Here is an 18,984-nt window from a genome sequence, read left to right as displayed (position 1 = left end):
AAATTTAAAAATTAATGATTAATATTTATTCGTAAATCCGATCGATCAAACATTTTAGGTTTGCCTAGATGTTAATTATATCCCGGATGAATATCATCATGAATGAGCTGGGTCGTATATATTTGGTAAAAAAACTAATAATCAATTACATATAGAATATCATATGGATGTATAAAAAAGCGTTTTAAATTATCATTGACTATTTCTGAAGCAAGTAATACCGTCGTAATTATAATATATTTATGTATTATGTATTTCAAAATTGACTTTACACCTATACAAATTATTTTTTAATTTATTTATCGTATTAGTGACAATACACTACATGTCTAAAAAATAGATGCACAAACACTATGCAAAATTAAATTAATACCGTAATTGATAAATTTATAAATTATTGGTAAAAACTAATAATTTCCCACAAAAAGTATGATGATTCTAAAATTACTCTGATATTTATTTATAGTCATAAGTCATAGTCAAAAGGCAGTATTTTCAACTTTAAGACAACCTAATAAAAGTATCTTTTACTTTTAAAATTAAATTATACGGTGGTATTCCAGATGTATCTAAATAATTTAAGAACTCGGCGGAGAATTTTACTGTATGTTTGCTATCCATGTCAATAGATTTATTAAAATAGGTAATAAAACTAATTTTATATGTTCGGTTATCATAACAACTTATACACAGCTCACATTCACCTTTTGTTAACTGACATGGTGTAGAAGTAGTAAGCTAACATTCGAACATACAAACACCCCTATGCATTTTGCATATAATATCATTGCAAGACAGTTTTTAAATATATCAAGTTAAAACAGTTTTTTGCTGTTCTTTAAAATATTAAAATATATATTTTACAAAGTTGAATAATTTTAAAGAATATTGAACGTTTTGTATTATTTGTTAGATTTTGTAACGATCGTTTTCATAAATCGAAACGTTTCTCGCGTCGGTCGCGCCAGATGCCGCGGTGGCGCTACGGTCGATGCGAAGCGTATGTGGGGGGGCAAGGTTGCGCGCGCAACCAGCAGCGCGTCGGTCGGTCATTCGGGCGGGAACTCCGTGGCGTACGGTCGTCAGTCTCGGTCGGTTCAGTTCGTTCGCTCGCAATCATGGGAAACGGAGATAATTTCGCACAAGACGTGACCGAGGAGCAGACGATGAACGGCAACTCCGAAAATGGCACTCAGGATAATTCCCAGGACAACGGCAGCGCAGAGGCGCCCGGCCGCGACGACGACAGGTAAAGAGGCGACCCAGCCCGAATCTTCTCCGAATCCTCGTCCCTTATCCTCCGAAACGGTTCGTTCGCGGCGAGAGCGTCTCATTTTCGTCGTTTTTTATGCGTTCTTCGGCGCGACCTCGAGGGGACGCGTAATGGCGGCCGGCCGGCGTCGGCTTGGCGTCGCCGGCTTCGATGCGGCCGGCCGTAATCGGTTGCGATCCGCTTCGGCTTCGCTTCCGATGGCCCTTCAGGCGCAAATAATGGATCATCGCTAGAATTCGGATCGATCGGACGCCGTCTGGCGGGTTTTCCGCGGCAGCATTTCGGGGATGGGCCGAGCGCGCGTCCAAAATGGCGGCCGCGTCTCGATCGATGGACGATTTCCGGCGCGCGTGACGCCGCGCCTCGGTCCGGGGGCGTATTTCCGGTCGTCGCCCTCTAGCTCTTCTTTCGACCGCGCGACCGAAATAGCCCTTTTCTACGTTCAACGGCATTTTAACACCTTTTACTAACGAACGACGCTCACGCCGCGACGCCGCTCCCCCCGCCACCCGTTCCCTTCACCTCATGAGTCACGCCATTTTACTAAGCCGGCAGTCACAAAGAGCTATAATATATTGCTTTCTTTAATCACCGATCGGGCGAGTAATCACCAAATTTTAAGATATTGCGTTCCAAGTCTAACTGACCCCAAGCCAAGCTTAAAAGGTTAAATGCGATATGAATACACCCATACCTTGCTATAGCGGGCTTTTAAATTTCGATAGAAATACTGCAATACACCGACTAAAGATCCAGGCGTAAATTTAATCTGAAAATTGGCCCCGCCGGTTTTATTGGCTAGTCGGCGTTGTCCGCCATCTTGTTACAATATTTGTATGCGAGAGTAATTTTTTCATAGGGTCTCGCGTCGCAATTGATGGGAATTGACGCAGTTAGTTTGTTTTTTAAATAAAATATATTTTAATCTAAAATCGATCCGTTTTTGTAGACGGTCAATGCTTTTTTAAATTTAGATTTCTTATTAAAAGCTATAAAAATGCACTTAGCTATATGGAAAACTCGAGAAGTTATCTACGGTAAAAGCGTCAAGGTATGGGCATATTTATACGAGTAACGTTATATTTATTATAACATATTTTCAGCTATATTTATTTAGACTAGATTTGGAACATCTTAATTTTTCATTTGTTAAACTCTAGTTTCCTCTTAAATATTTTTTATACTGGCTCATTAAATTGTGTTTTCCCTTCCAAATTAACAATCTGTTGCCGAGAGTTGGCGAGATTTCTAATGAACACTGGAACACAAAACAAACCATTTACGTAAAAGGTGTAAGTTTAAGTAGCGAAAATATATTATAGCTCACTGTGTGTAATAATATAGTACATAATATATACATATATATATATATAATTATTTATTTATTTAAAAAAAAACTATTTTTGATAAGGGTAAATTTAACTTTTGTTTTTACATGTGTAGCGTAAAAATTGATATTTGTCAAGATTTAATTTCAGTCTTATAGAGTTCATCTACGAACGTGTATTGTTACGCCTATCTAATTATATTCGATTAAGAGAATTAAATTTAAATTTATTTTTCCTAGGGTAAAGTCTCGAGATCTTAGATTTTTACATAGAAATACAAATTGGACCGGACGCTGTGCATTTGATTGATTGGGTCAATAATGTCGAATTTTAAAATTTTGCTTTTCAGATTGTTGCTTCGTCTCCGTCGTTTAGCTTATACGTTTATCGAATCCTCATATTGACCGTCGTACTGTGTGCGCATGCAGATTCGAGCGAGTCTTTCATATTGTTCTTACTATTGTTTTGTTATATTTTCTTCTAAAAATTTAGCCGTTGTATATCGATCGTATCATGTAACTGAGGATCTTTATATATAAATATATATACATCTTTGCGGGTAAAGTCTTTCCAAATTTTACGAAGGTCAATATGTTTATAGTAACGGAGCGGCGAAAGTTTTCAAAAATATAAATAAATGTGGGCACGTGCCGCGTCCACGGTCAGTTTGGATTCTTCATGTTAGGATGTGATGTTGTCTAGGATGCAGTTGTCTAACATGGGTGTCTGTCTGCAGGTGTGACCAAGCGGCAGCCGTTCGCGCAGCCTCGCTCACGCCGGAACACCATGGTATTTATCTCCTCGAAGGGTCACACTTAACGTAACAAACCAAACTGACTTGACTCGGCCAACAGTTACATTTGGGCCACTCGTTTATTTTTGTATATTTCTTTCTTTGTTGATTTGTCTTTTTCTCAGTAATCAAGTTAATTTTTGCAAGAAATTAGAAAAGTTCATTGCATTGTTCGTAAAATTTTAAATTTTACAGATACTTTTTCGATTTGTTGTCTTACAGGATCCGTTTGATGAGCATTTGATTTGCTGCAGTGCTTTGGAGAATTCGCATTTTACTATTATAATTAACTGTAATTAAAGTACTGCATAATGTTAACGTAACTGAGCGTACTTTTCTTTCAAAGATAGCTTCGGCTTCGCGGCTATCGGTTTCTGTCTTATTAACGACTCATTTTTGTTTTCAGAAAACTCTTTGTCGGTGGGCTGAGTTGGGAGACCACAGAGAGTGAGTATATGATTTATTTTTTTGATAACGTTTACGCTTTTAAATGATGATTATTCCAGTTCTGCTACTGATAGTCTTTGAAGATACTCCATACCAAATTTCTGACGATTCGCTAATGATTCGATACGACGTTCTCGTCGATTGCATTGCTCGTTTTAACAGTCTCGTTTTATTTTTTTCGCAGAGGAACTGAAAGAACACTTCGGCGCATATGGAGATATCGATAGTATTAATGTTAAGACAGATCCTAACACTGGCAGGTCCAGAGGTTTCGCATTTATCGTATTTAAGTCTTCAGACTCGATAGAGAAGGTCATGGCAGCCGGAGACCACACTATCAATAATAAAAAAGTCGACCCCAAAAAGGCTAAAGCGCGATATGGCAAAATTTTCGTCGGCGGCCTCAGCAACGAAATCAGCGACGATGATATCAAAAACTTCTTCGCACAATACGGAAATGTAAATATTCAGATCGCCTTATTCTAGTTCTCGAGCGAGACTATATTTTAATACGTCTCGCATGTTTTTCTAGATTGTAGAGGTAGAGATGCCATTCGACAAGACCAAGAACCAAAGAAAGGGCTTCTGCTTTATCACCTTCGAATCCGAACAAGTAGTCAACGATCTTCTTAAAACGCCAAAACAGACCATCGCCGGAAAGGAGGTATGCAATCGTTTGATTTTCTTAAAACTTCAATTAAAACTGTATGATGATGATAAATTCACATGTGTCTGATATATAACTGGTTCACGCTTCAGTGCTAGAAATAGCAGAACCCTCTGGAGTGCAGTTATGGTGTGGTTATTTTTGTGATGTCTGAAAGTTTCGATTGGATTTTTTTTTATTGCTTTAGTGATTGGACGAAATTGATTGAAACTGTTTTGTTCACAGGTCGATGTCAAGAAAGCGACCCCGAAGCCAGACGGACCCGGAGGTATGGGCGGACGAGGAGGACGAGGGGGCAGAGGCGGTCGCGGAGGACGCGGCGGTCGCGGAGGATATGGCGGCCAAGGCGGTTGGGGAGGTAATCAAGGATACGGAGGTTACGGTGGATACGGCCAGGGAGGTTACGGAGGCGGATACGACGGCTACGGCAACGGCTACGACTACTATGGCGCTGGATACGGAGGCTACGGTGGATACGATTACACCGGCTACTCCAACTATGGTAATAAATACAATAAGCAGCATCATCAGCATCACTAAGGCAGACACTCTGCCGTTTACTTACAGTCTATGACTGTATTTTATATTTAATATCTGTCCACGGGACCACTCATGGGCTATATATATAATATTGTTCACTATAAATCCAGAGAACTATATTGTTAAAACATCTGTTACAAGGTTATGTGCAGATTATTTATTTTTTGGAAGATTTTTGTGGATAAGCTAAAGAAACGTGATTTAAAAGAACAATATTTATGCATGTGATACTTTCATATAATGTATATATCTTAGTATTTGTTTGTAATACCACGTTTGGCATTTGTAGCACTGTTTTTCATACTAAACGCTTAGTCGAGGCCGTCATAAAGCTCGTTCAGCTAACAAGACGATTTTTAATCGAGACAGTGCTACATTTGGGAAATTGGGTAAATAGTATATGGAAGATACATTGTGAAATATTGGGCTTTTAAATAAAGCATTTCTTAAATGGTATTCTCAATGTGTTTGCCATATATATTCATACCCTTTTTCTAAACGCCTTTATTCCCAAATTTCCTTTAACCTTCTATTGTCAATAACTGCTTACTGTGGTAAGTTACATAATCGCCTACGTACATGATTCTACTATAACGTTTGACAATGGAAGATTTTCAAGTGTGGGTTTGTTTGTGCCCTGTGCAAAAAAAAATTACATAAGTTGTATATTTTAAAGTAGTACATGTAAGCCTTTCCATGCCTTAGAGATATCTTCTTTTTTTTTAATATATATATATATATATATTTATACATATATACGCAACCAATAAGGAATCATAACCTTCTTGGTGTATTAGACATTAATAGATTAATTTTTTCAATACTATCATTTCGCATCCTGGAAACGCGAGTGACCTCGATAAGCGTCGACTGATACTTTTATCTGCTATCTGATCTTGTATATATTGGTTTAATTGTATATGTATATATATAAATAGAATGCAGTCACTTCCGTTTTCATTTCTTTTACTTTTGACTCCCCATTTATTTCGGGTGACTTCAAATTAACTAAAAACGCAGTAGTAATTCAATTGCAAGTGTTCAGTGAGAGAGATTATCAATTTTATGATTAGAAGGCACCTACTGAATAAACGGTCTGAAATATTTTTGCCGCCTCCGCTGGCCGTAACGCTAACTGGGTAATTTGTATTGTGTACGCTCTCGCCAGACTACGGAGGCTGCGGGGGGTATGAGGGTGGCTACGGAGCACGCAGTGGAGCCGCAAGAGGCAAAGGTACCTTCCTTTCCCGTCCGACCACATTCTAGTGAATATATAAAGTCCTATTTCAAACTTTCCGATCGTCAAGTGAGTGAACATATTACGTATATCCGGTCGGTAAATTTGATATCGGTCAAAAAGAGAGTTTGAAGTGGGGTTTTTAATTGAGAATATCCTTTTCCATTAACGCTTGCAATTTACTTACAAAAAGTAACTAAACTGCAGTTATGCTCACTAATTTAACATAGTCTGCTTATTAACCGGTTATTATGATAAGAAAGAAATGATGGTGCTGGATTTTTGATGTTGATAAGAATATATATTTATTCCTATTGTACATTAAATTTTATGTGGTGTCATGACTGCGCTCAGTTATGTAGTAGATTAATTTAGTGAGCCCACTTATTTCTATTTATGTTTAATTCTATTAATATTTTCTTAATGTGTTTGTTTATTTGTTTGTGGTTTAAATCGTTCTTATATACATTGTCCATTGAGATGTATTAAATCATTTTTTGTTATAATTTTGAAGTTTGTCATGGTTAATTTGAGCATTATCTTTCATTACACTTGAACAAGATTTAGCACAAGCACTTTTATTTCATTTAGTCTGACTGTTGTTTATATATGTATTATATATGAAAAGTACTAAAATACATACATGATTCATTATTACATTGTTATGACGTTTCTTATGTACACTAATTTCCAATATGCATTAATTTTTTATCAACTAATAATGGGAAAATAATCTTGCTAATAACCTATTAAAATATTTGGGTTTATCGAAAAGAATGATCTCATTGTATAGTATATATTATATATAAATCACACAACACTTGGTTCAGATTTTACATAACTGTTTATATGTAGATTTGAAATCATTTGAAAAGCTTAAAAAATATGTTTATATAAATACCTAGCTAATTTGCAAATATCCTCAGTGATTTGGTTTTGTTTTTGTTTATTATTAAGATTACATTTTCAACGAGTGTATAAAATAGATTAAATTAAGTTAGTCTACACTGAAACATTCGATGGTCTTTTATCTGGCATTTTGTCGCGAATTTTCTCTAATATTGTGGATTTATTCTTGTAATCCCCGAACGTCTATGCCAGTGAAAAGACCAGCGGTGTAGAATTTTTCGGGGTCAGTATAACATTGAAAATTATTATGGGGCAGGAGGTTCAGGAGGTGGCTACACAGGGGGCAAGCAGCGCGGTGGGGGCGGCGGAGGCCGTGTGAACCAGAGGCACCAGCCTTATTGAGCTAGCTGCCATTAATTTATAACCCATCCATTTCACATCGTCTTCTTTTTAGGTAAATATTAATTCGTGATCTGATTTTTTTATTTTAAATACTTGGTGTTATTTATTTTTTCAAAATTTTTAAACTTGTTTGAACGATTTCTTTTAAGAAGACGGAACGCGTGTTTTTCTTTTTGATTTTCTTTTGTAAAACTAGTTGTAATTTGATATAATTAAGATAATTTTTGATTAAATTCATTAGCTCAATAGAATATAATAGGGTTGCCAAAACGTCAATGTGTAGATTTTCTTTTTGTTTCAGGTTAAGAATCATTTCTCGTCATCATGTATTATCTGATGTATTGGTAATCTCTCGTTGCGTCTTCGTGAGAAATCAGATCATTCCATTTCACTGAGGAAATAGGCAAGATTAGGTTAACTGACAGATGCCGGTCCTGGTATTGAAATAAGTGAATATAGTCAAGTAAACCTTATTTCATTGTCCATGAAACAAAAGTAAAGTAAACTATTGATGTACAAAAAAATAAATTTGAATATGATAGAATAATTGATAATCGTGACAAACTTTAATAATGTACGAAGCTAACAATGGCGTGAGGAGACAAGTGTCCGGATACTTAAATAATTGTGTGTTCTTATGCCATTGTTTCGTTTTGGATTTTTTTTTACTATTACACAATGTTTTTTATATAGACTGTGTATTTTTATTGAACAAATGATACGAAACATAAAGGCGTTCATTGTATGCCCTTTATGTGTTTAATTTAATAGTGGAGGAGAAATACTTGTAAAAATTTAGATGCATTTTGTGGTCTGGATTTGCATTTCTCCTCTCGCATCACTGATAATGCTCGGTAGTATTCGCACAGTTCCTGTGTGTCCAGCGTATCAGATGTTTGTTTCTTTAGAAGGTTATTTGGTAAAGTGAATAGTCAATAAGTTAATATTATATATGAATCTGATGTTAATTATCAGGTTAATTTAAATTTTGGTGTAAACGTCTTGAAATTATTAAATTTATGTAAATAAATCATATTTTTTTTTATTTTTTTATGATGAAACGTCCCTTGAAGAAAAGTTCTTGTAAACTCCCTGTTTCCTCGTCAAGTAACAAAATATACCATAAGTCCTTTCCTTTCAAGTCAATGCTTTGGGTCAAGAATGCAGAAAATCGGTGAGGCGCTGAGTGGGTCTTTTTATTGCCAAGTTGAAGACGATAAAAGTACAAATGCTTTGTCGATCTGCGGTGTTATTTATAGTTTTATAAATGATTTAAATATTTTTACTGTAAATTAAAATAATTTGGAGGGGAATTATAAATTTTATTTTTATAGCGACATCTAGTAATTTAACTCAAAAATTTAACCAAGTTACTAACTAAAATAATACAATAAATCAAGAGATGGAAATACACGAATAAAATAAGTTTCAAGTTCCTAAAATCGCCAATTTTTCCTCTACTTAAATACAGATAGCATATTATATTATATATTAATAAACAACTAATACTACATATTTACCTTTACATAATTGGTTATATAATTTTCGCTAAATATATAAATTCTTCAGAGACGCGTATATAATTAAAGAAATTTCAAGTTTTTTAATAAAATATATTTTGAAGCATGAACAACGATTTGAAGGTGAATGAAATTGATTTATTCACGGTCGGCCATTTTTTGTTTGAACTTTAGGATGTAGGTTAAGTTTTATTCACAAGTAATTCTAGCGAAAATAGTATAATTATTATGTACTTGTGTGTCAATATGACTAAATGCAATTTTTCGATGAAAATATCGATAGCAGTTATTTAAAATTATCACGTTTTGGGATGGATGCAGCGCTTTGTATCAATCTATATTAGTGATAGATTAGGCAGACGAATAGTTCATCTATGTATTAATGTATATGTATTATATTTATAAAATTATGTTGATATATTTATAAAAAAATATTGTTGATTGTAAAAATGTATAAAATTTTATTTATATAAAATGTGACATTGTGTTTTTATGTGTTTCTGTTGACTCCAGATCTATTTTTATTATTTATGGTTATAATAATGTATACATATCTTTAATTTGTATAGACAAATAAACACAAAAAATAAAAATGGTGTTTAATATTGAGTTACAGATTCTTACACATGTTTTTACAAAAATATTAATTTTTATTAAATTTTAAATCTCACATCTGGCTCTATCTTTGTGGTCGCAAACCTTCAGTCTGGGGTTGAAGTGGAGTCCGTCTGGGCAGGTCATGTGGATGGGTTGCCCCCAGTTGCACATGTAATATTTTTCGCAATTGTCAGGGTCTGGCATCAGATGAGCCATCGCCGATTGTTCTGGACAGGTCACTGCTGCGGCGTAAGAAGCGCTTCTCGCATCGACTGTTGACGAATCTTTGCATCCCGACGAATGAGGATAGGTGCAATAGCGTCCACTTCCAAAGTGTAAGCCTTCTGGACAGCTCATCGGAATTGCATTCCTCCATAGTGATCGAACTCGTATCAGAAATCAACTGTATAATCTGCTTGTTCTGCGAAATTATGTTTATTGATTATTTGTTCAATTTATATACACAGCTCTCGATTGATTGTCAGAGATATTCGACAAGATATTTTTAATCAATAAATTGGGTATATAGACTAATCTTCAGATAATTTTTTTATTCATATAAGGGAATGGCATGAGTGAATTTGTTGATATGTAGAATTGATCTTATCTTGTAAGATCACTAGGTCCAAAATATTATTTTTAAATTTGATTGAAATACTGTTTTATTATTTTCAATATAGCAAATAGGGAGTGCTGACTAGTGTCTTCGTTCAAGGATTACTTTCAGTAATCTTATCAGGCAGGACAAAGATTTTCTTTGCTAAATTTATTTATAGCAAGTGCTTTTGTAATGTAATCAGTTCAGTTCATTAATCATTATGATGATCCGTTTCAGTAGAGCTTCTTTAGCTTCCTCAAATCTTTTCTTCCTACTACAAAGGTAGATTCATTTCAGGGCTTCGAACCGGAACTGAACTGAAAACAAGCACAATCATCTAGTCACTAGATTCTAGTGAAACATCCGATGAAAAGGTTTACTTATGACGATTTATAGTATTTATTGTTAACGCAATTAAAATACAAGTAATTGGTAAGTATGTTTTTTATTTTAAAATACCTTTGCTTACATTAGTAATATCATTTACATAAATTAAATAAATATTATGTTACAGATTCTCATTCTCATTCGTAAGAAGCGCTTCTCGCACCGACTGTTGACGAATCTTTGCATCCTGACAAATGAGGATAGGTGCAATAGCGACCACCTCCAAAGTGCAAGCCTTCTGGACAGCTCATCGGAATTGCTTTTCCCCAATCGCAGACGTAATACTTGTTGCAGTCGTTGGGATTTGGTCGGAGATCAGCGAATGGCCAGTTTGGGTCACCTCCTTTGCAAATTTCATCGACGTCATTGTCGCTCATCGCGTAAGCAGATTGGGCAGCAACTTTGCATCCTGCGCTCGCTGGGAAGTCGCATACCTTCTTGACGGGATTGAAGTGGAGATTCGCTGGGCATTCTCTGCAAATTGGCTGTTGCTCGCTGTTGACGCAGTAGTAAAAAAGTTGGCAGTCGTCTGGATGCGGGAGCAATCTGTCGTCAGCTAGTGGCACATTGCAGCTGACTGGAGTTACGCTGTTCTGGATGCATCTCTCAGGTATGTCGTTTCCGTTTACTGAAGCTGCTACTGCGCAGAGAGCCAAGATGAAAAATCTGATGGTTGTCTCCATTGTGACTGTTGCTCAGATCAGGGATCTACTGTTTGCTCTGCTTATTTTCTGGAATGATGTATTCTTGATTATTTTATCAATTTATATGTATATATATATACAGCTCTCGATTGAATATCAGATATCTGCGATAAGATATCGTTTACCAATAAATCTGTGATATGATCGAGTCTTCGAAGAAGTCTCCGAATTAAACAATAAAAAATGTAGTGACGAATATCCGGATTTGTTGATACGCGGAAATAATTGATCTTGTCCCAATGTTCACTATTCAAGATAAAATTTTGTGTTTTTAAAATAAATTTTATGATACAAATGAAAAATAAGCAAGGTCTCGAGTCCCAGGAATTCTCGAGACCTTAAAAATTTGTGTCTTTCGAAAACTTGAAAAACCCGAGACTTCAGAATTCCTATGTATACGTTGTTTACATGTACATACAACCCTTTCACCGAGGCTGATATTTTTGTGCGCCATTTAGAAATTTGTTAATATGTGGAGGGTATATATTTATGCCATATTTTTTAAATATTATAGTTCAATATATTCAAGTGATTTACAGCCTTAAATTGAAGTAAATAAACTATTATTAGGCTCAAAGGCTTGAGGCACCTTTAGATGCCTAATGAGTACTGGCGATTTTCTTAATGACACCTATAGAAGCCATCCGCGGTGAAAGGGTTAGTGTTAAATAGTAAATATAAATTCGCTGATACAATGATGGATAGCGAATAGGGTTCTCAATCGAATATTCTAATTATTCGCTTAATTTTCAACTATATGAATATTCAAATAATTGATCAAATATTCGTTTATACTATTTCGAATGAAATTTGAAAGAATTCTTAGAATGAAACAATTTTTATACTTGAGCAACACAGGTAGTCGTTTTTACTCCTAATATACCCGAGTGACCAGTTCCGCTTCAAAATCTATGGTCTTTTTCTTAACAACAAAAAACTTTTACTTCTTCGTAAAACATTTGTGAATGAAATATTTATCAGCTGTATCTATTATGACCGAAATTCGCAGAATTCGTTCGTTGAAAGATAACAAAAAAGGTCCACCCTTTATTTTCGTTTAACGCTTATCTCACACACAGTTGTGTGTCGCAAATTTTTGTGAAGTACGTTTTACGTTTTTGTGTTTGATGTTTCAAGACGCAAAAACTTTATATCAATCTCTATAGTCAACTATACGTGACTTGTTCTCTACTTGTAAATCATATATTTTAACATGACAATAAAATAAAATAAAATTGTTTATGATAAAGCATTAAAATAGTCATTATGGAATGTACTGATGTACAATAAAAATAATACTTGTATCAATGAAAAGCAATTTTGTCTTTTTACATACTTGTTTATAATTACACCCATACCTCGCTTTACGGCCTAGATACGTTCTACAAAACTTAGCCGCAAAGCGAAAAGCCGTATAACGAATCAATTATTCTAATACAAATTCATACAAATTCAATGGAATCGGTTCCAAATTTGTTAAATATGTAACATGGTTTATCATTTAAAATGCATTTTATCTTTTTATTTCATTTAAATCAAAAATACATACATAACAAGTACATACATTTGTACATAAAATAATAACAGACTCCAAAAACCAACAATAATCTGAAGACGATGAAGAAATGGTAACCTGCAGATCACTGTCGTTCTCATTTTTCGCTGGTAAGGATGGGCCTGGCTTAAAAAAATTGTCCAACGTTGTGTTTGTCTTGCCTTTTTGTCTCTTTCGTTCTTCAGTGATTAATAACAGCTAATGGCTGAGTTAATTCCTCGAGAAACTTTAGCGCTACGTTCGACGTCAGGATCGTTTTCAAGGAAGATGTTTATTCCTTGTTCGAAATAGGAAAAAGCTTTTGACAATTTTTTTGATGTTAGCTGTTTGAATACATCAAGCTCTGTCTCTTCTTCAAATGCCGGTTCTGCTTGCAACTGAATGAGTTCCTTATATGAAAGGGGTTCCCTATCAGCTTCAAGTAGATCAAGCACATCACGTTCGTTCAAACCTTCAAAGCCGAGATCATGTGCTAGATCCAAAATGTTTTGCCTAATTTCAGGAAGGCAATTAACTTCTGCATCAGTACTTTTTACACATTCTTGCCATATTTTTTCCAAACATGGTTCATTGTTGTTAATTTTAATTCCTTCCATGATTCACTGATGCTGTCAACAGCATCCTTGATGTTATAGTTTTTCCAGAATGTTTTAATTGAAGATTTACCATCGGTTTCCCTTATAAGTTGTCGGAAAGTTTGGCGTAGGTAATATGCCTTAAAAGTGGCTATTGCACCCTGATCCATTGGTTGGATCAGAGCTGTTGTATTTTTCGGAAGGTACTCAATCATGACATCTTCAGATAGTTCGGATAAATTAGTAGGATGCCCTGGTGCATTATCCAAAATTAGCAAAGCCTTGTTGCTTAAGTTATTGTCTCGCAAATATTTTTTCTTTTCTGTGCAAAAGTGATTTTTGAACCAATCCTCTAAAGTAGCTTTAGTCATCCAAGCTTTCTTGTTGGATCTCCATGTGACGGGTAATTGATTTTTATTTAGTCCTTTAAGAGGCCTTGGATTTTCGGACAAATATATTAAAAGTGGTTTTAGCTTAAAATCACCCGCGGCATTTGCACCAAGTAGCAAAGTTAATCGTTCTTTAAGCACCTTATAACCAGGCGCAGATTTTTCGGTTTTTGAAATGTACGTGCGATCAGGCATTCGCTTCCAATAAAGCCCTGTTTCGTCTACGTTAAACACTTGTTCAGGTTTATAACCACCTCTTTCAATAATTCCCTTTAAAATGTTGGGATATTCCTTAGATGCAGCCTCATCGGCGCTAGCTGCTTCACCTTTCATTTTAAAATTATGCAAATTAAATCTATTTTTAATTTTTTTTAAATATCGACATCGAAAAAAAGTTTTTTTGCCGTTATAGCGAAACATTTTAAGCCGTTAATCGAAAACGTGCCTTAATTGAAGAGGGCCGTTATAGCGAAAGGCCGTATAAAGAGCGGCCGTATAGCGAGGTATGGGTGTATTAAAAAGAGCATATCAATTAGTTTTAAAAATGATTTCAACCTGAACCTTTAATTTCTTCACATTTTCATTTCAACTTCTCATCTTTTAAAATTAGAGATGAATATGTTTGTTCTTTTGGTAATATGAATATGTTGCACTTAAGAAGAATGGATAATTTGAAAAGAAATGGTAATGTTTGTAGTTATAAAATTAAATATTTTTTTTTTCTTTATTGGTTCCAGAGATTTTTTAATTATAATAGTAATTAAGTTATATGCATATACATATAATAGTTAACGCAATTAAAATACAAGTAATTGGTAAGTATGTTTTTTTATTTTAAGTACTTTTGCTTAAATTAGTAATATAATTTACATAAATTAAATAAATATTATGTTACAGATTCTCATTCAAGTATTACATTTATGATGATTTTGAGTTAAACCTCACATCTGGCTCTATCTTTGTGGTCGCAAACTTTCAATCTGGCGTTGAAGTGGAGACCGTCTGGGCAGGTCATGTGGATGGGTTGCCCCCAGTTGCACATGTAATATTTTTCGCAATTGTCAGGGTCTGGCATCAGATGAGCCATCGCCGATTGTTCTGGACAGGTCACTGCTGCAGCGTAAGAAGCGCTTCTCGCACCGACTGTTGACAAATCTTTGCATCCTGACAAATGAGGATAGGTGCAATAGCGACCACTTCCAAAATGCAAGCCTTCTGGACAGCTCATCGGAATTGCTTTTCCCCAATCGCATACGTAATACTTGTTGCAGTCGTTGGGATTTGGTCGGAGATCAGCGAATGGCCAGTTTGGGTCACCTCCTTTGCAAATTTCATCGACGTCATTGTCGCTCCTGGCGTAAGCAGATTGAGCACCTACTTTGCATCCTGCGCTCGCTGGGAAATCGCATACCTTCTTGACGGGATTGAAGTGGAGATTCGCTGGGCATTCTCTGCAAATCGGCTGTTGATCGCTGTTGACGCAGTAGTAAAAAAGTTGGCAGTCGTCTGGATGCGGGAGCAATCTGTCGTCAGCTAGTGGCACATTGCAGCTGACGGGAGTTACGCTGTTCTGGATGCATCTCGCAGGGATGTCGTTTCCGTTTACTGAAGCTGCTACTGCGCAGAGAGCCAAGACTAAGAATCTGACGGTCGACTCCATTGCGATCGTTATTTGGATCAGGGATCAACTATTAGATCTGCTTACTCTACGTAATGATGTGTTCTTGATTATTTGACCAGTTTATATATACAATTCGCGTTTGATTGTCAGATATGCGGTAAGATATAGCTTATCTGTACATCTGGCGTATAAACAACTCTTCGTAGAATTTTCCGATAACTCAAGGAAAAAATAGCGACGAATATCCGGTTTCCTCGATACGAATAATTGATCTTGTCCAAAGATCAGTTGATCCAAAATAAAGTTTGTCACATTTAATTGTTTAAGAAAATAACAACCATAGCAAAATGCGTTCTTATAAGCAATATTTATTATTATTATTATTATTTTATGTACAGTCTGTTTATACATAATCAATAAGTACATTTTATTGATTATGATATTGGTATGTAAAAAAAAACATCCAATTGGGTGCCTTTCTATATGTATTATTACAAACTCTATTTTATTTTATATAACACTAATTTATTTGTTTATACTAATTTACTATTTTACATTTATTATTTGTCATGTCTTTCAGGTATGTAAGATGCTCTAAATAGTTGAGTCGTCTGGTGTCGCCATATCTACAGTCGAATAGTTCGGTTGCCATTTTGTTTGGGTGGAGTTTTAGTCTGTCTCTGTATCTCTTGTATTTGTTTGTTATTTCATATTTTATTAATTCTATGCTAAGGTCTATATGTATTACGTCATTAAGAACATATCAGGGAGCATCGAGTATCATCTGTAGAATCTTGTTTTGGAATTTCTGGATGATGGCGATGATGGAAGCACAGACCTACCCCAAAATTGAATCCCATATGTCCATACTGGTTCGATAATTGACGTGTACATTTGTAACTTGTTTTCCAGTGTCATCTGAAATCATCTTCCCATCATCCAGTGCATATTTCAAAGTTAAATTCCAAGTTGCTTCCTTTTAGTAAAGATGTTTCCAGATATACTTCCAGGTATTTGACATTTTTTTGTTGTAATATTTGACCATTTAGCGAAATATTTGGGCAGGTATTTTTATTCAACGTGAACGTTACATGCATTGATTTTCTCGCATTTGCTTCCATTCTCCAAGTTTTCATCGGAGGTTTCTTTGGAGGTTTCTGAGGTCTTCAATGAGAAGCGATACAAATAAGCACACATTATTCTAGTATATTATTTCAGAATTTAGATCAGCGATCCTGTGGCAAACTGTCCTAATTGAAACCATGATTTGACCATCCTCTAGTTTATTTTTTAATTTCATGGTTATAGTGAATCAACTTTCAAGGCATATTAAATAAATATGTCTCTCTGATCGAGAAGTGAATATTTTTTTGCTACTGTTCCAAATATTTATTTATTTATTAATCTTACATAAACTTCAGAAATATCAATTTTACGATGATATTTTAAATCATTATATTCTAATTTAAAATTATGATATAAGCAAAAGTTCTGATTTTCCTTTTATATTGTAGATATCGAATGTATAACAGATTTAAACAATAAACGAGTAGAAACATATTTTTCAGCAAAAAAATTAAATCAATTTAAAATTACGGTCACTATTTAAAGACTAATGACAATGGATGTTGTGTATATAAATTTATACGGAAATATATAAAAATGTCAATTTTTTTGTAATAAAATAATAATGTTATTTATTTTCTTTCAAGTATTAATTAAGTTATATTTTTTTAGCATATGCATATAATTCGTTTTTAGACAAATAAGAAGAAAATAATTGATGTTTATATTATATTTTATTTTATTTTAAATTATTTTTTTACACGAGTAGTGTCATTTATACACAAGCAATAAATAATGTATTACAGATTCTTATACAAGTATATGAATTTTTTCAGATGTTTTTGTAGAATGTTCTTGAATTAAATCTCACATCCGGCTTTTTCTTTGTGATCGCAGACTCTCAGTCTGGGATTGAAGTGGAGACCGTCTGGGCAGGTCATGTGGATGGGTTGGCCCCAGTTGCACATGTAGTAATTTTCGCAACTTTTAGGGTCGGGCATAAGATGAGCCATCGCCGATTGTTCTGGACAGGTCACTGCTGCGGCGTAAGAAGCGCTTCTCGCTTTGACTGCTGACGAATCTTTGCAACCCGACAGATGAGGATAAGTGCAATAGCCACCACCACCAAAGTGCAAGCCTTCTGGACAGCTCATCGGAATTGCTTTTCCCCAATCGCAGGCGTAATATTTATTGCAGTCGTTGGGATTTGGACGGAGATCAGCGTATATCCAGTTTGGGTCACCTCCTTTGCAAATCTCATCGACCTCATTGTCGCTCCTGGCGTAAGCAGATTTGGCACCTACTTTGCATCCTGCGATCGCTGGGAAATCGCATACCTTCTTGACGGGATTGAAGTGGAGATTCGCAGGGCATTCTCTGCAAATTGGCTGTTGATCGCTGTTGACGCAGTAGTAAAAAAGTTGGCAGTCGTCTGGATGCGGGAGCAATCTGTCGTCAGCTAGTGGCACATTGCAGCTGACGGGAGTTACGCTGTTCTGGATGCATCTCGCAGGGATGTCGTTTCCGTTTACTGAAGCTGCTACTGCGAAGAGAGCCAAGATGAAAAATCTGACAGTTGACTCCATAGCGTTCGTTGCTCAGATCAGAAGATTACTGTATGATCTGCTTACACTTCGGAATGATGTATTCTCGTTTATTTGTCAATTTATATACACAGTTCTCGATTAATTGTTTGGGATCTGCGATAAGATATCGTTTATCAATTGATCTGGGAAATGAACAAGTGTTCGGAGAATACGGCGAGATATACAATAAAAAATACATTAACGAGCATCCGGTTTTTATGATACGTGGAATTGATCACTAGGTGCGAAATGTTCTTTGTTATGTACATATTATATGCATATATAAAAAAGTAGTTTTTAATGGGTCAACAGGGCAAGTAAACAGTCCGAAATTTGAGCAAAAGAGACAATACGCAGTTTATAGTCATCACTAGATTTTTCAGGATGCTAAAAGTGTCTGGTAATCTGTTTCAAGCCTACAAAGTTTGCTTGATTCTAAATCAGAAATTCATTATTGAGTTATCCCTCAAAGAAATTAAAGAAAAAACAATCAAATCTATCCCAAAAATATTTTTTTAAATACGTTATTTCAGTGAAATCATATTGGAATACATTTTCACCGGTAGATATATATTTTTATTAGTGAAATTAAAATTTATCTGGCATGTGTTTAATTTCAATCTTTCCATGCGTAGTAATAAATACATTTACATATTTATCATTATTTATTTTCGTGCGATGTATAATTATTATTATTAAAACTAGTCATGTTTATTACCAACAGTTAATTTTACTTGTTTAATAATTTATGTTTAAACACTAAGTTCACCAACTGGTAAATAAAAGTTTTCTGGTCTACACTATACAATCACTACTAGTAAATGAGCTTCAGATCGAAGGGCTTATTCCTC

At 35.1% G+C, this 18,984-nt stretch overlaps 2 protein-coding genes and 1 non-coding gene across 5 annotated transcripts; 2 read left to right on the top strand and 1 right to left on the bottom strand.

Annotated features, from left to right (window-relative positions):
• Positions 1–1,050: 1,050 nt before the first annotated feature.
• Positions 1,051–8,569, top strand: sqd (RNA-binding protein squid). 3 transcript variants are annotated; one of them, XM_088181225.1, is made up of 7 exons: positions 1,051–1,249; positions 3,801–3,841; positions 4,026–4,300; positions 4,374–4,505; positions 4,734–5,010; positions 7,451–7,588; positions 7,838–8,569. In XM_088181225.1, the coding sequence occupies exons 1-6, from the start codon at positions 1,119–1,121 to the stop codon at positions 7,534–7,536; spliced, it is 942 nt and encodes a 313-aa protein (XP_088037351.1). In that variant the 5' UTR covers positions 1,051–1,118; the 3' UTR covers positions 7,537–7,588; positions 7,838–8,569. The 3 variants fall into 3 exon arrangements, with proteins under 3 accessions (XP_088037351.1, XP_088037358.1, XP_088037369.1); XM_088181232.1 differs by having other exon boundaries at positions 7,820–8,569; XM_088181243.1 differs by lacking the exon at positions 7,451–7,588.
• LOC148239318 (small nucleolar RNA snR61/Z1/Z11) lies at positions 3,880–3,949 on the top strand. The gene has a single exon (XR_015812163.1). It is a non-coding gene; the product is annotated as a small nucleolar RNA snR61/Z1/Z11 (small nucleolar RNA).
• Positions 8,570–9,638: 1,069 nt separating the features above from the next.
• LOC148239316 (uncharacterized) lies at positions 9,639–18,614 on the bottom strand. Its single transcript, XM_088181827.1, has 4 exons — positions 17,410–18,614; positions 14,807–15,532; positions 10,778–11,332; positions 9,639–10,051 (listed from the first exon to the last, which is right to left on the bottom strand). The coding sequence occupies exons 1-4, from the start codon at positions 18,131–18,133 to the stop codon at positions 9,717–9,719; spliced, it is 2,340 nt and encodes a 779-aa protein (XP_088037953.1). The 5' UTR covers positions 18,134–18,614; the 3' UTR covers positions 9,639–9,716.
• Positions 18,615–18,984: the final 370 nt, after the last annotated feature.

This window comes from Plectrocnemia conspersa, unplaced genomic scaffold, assembly GCF_051122295.1.
Source record: "Plectrocnemia conspersa isolate PC_06_02 unplaced genomic scaffold, ASM5112229v1 ptg000001l, whole genome shotgun sequence".
Taxonomy (NCBI): domain Eukaryota; kingdom Metazoa; phylum Arthropoda; class Insecta; order Trichoptera; family Polycentropodidae; genus Plectrocnemia; species Plectrocnemia conspersa.
This window is presented reverse-complemented; position numbering and strand designations above follow the sequence as displayed.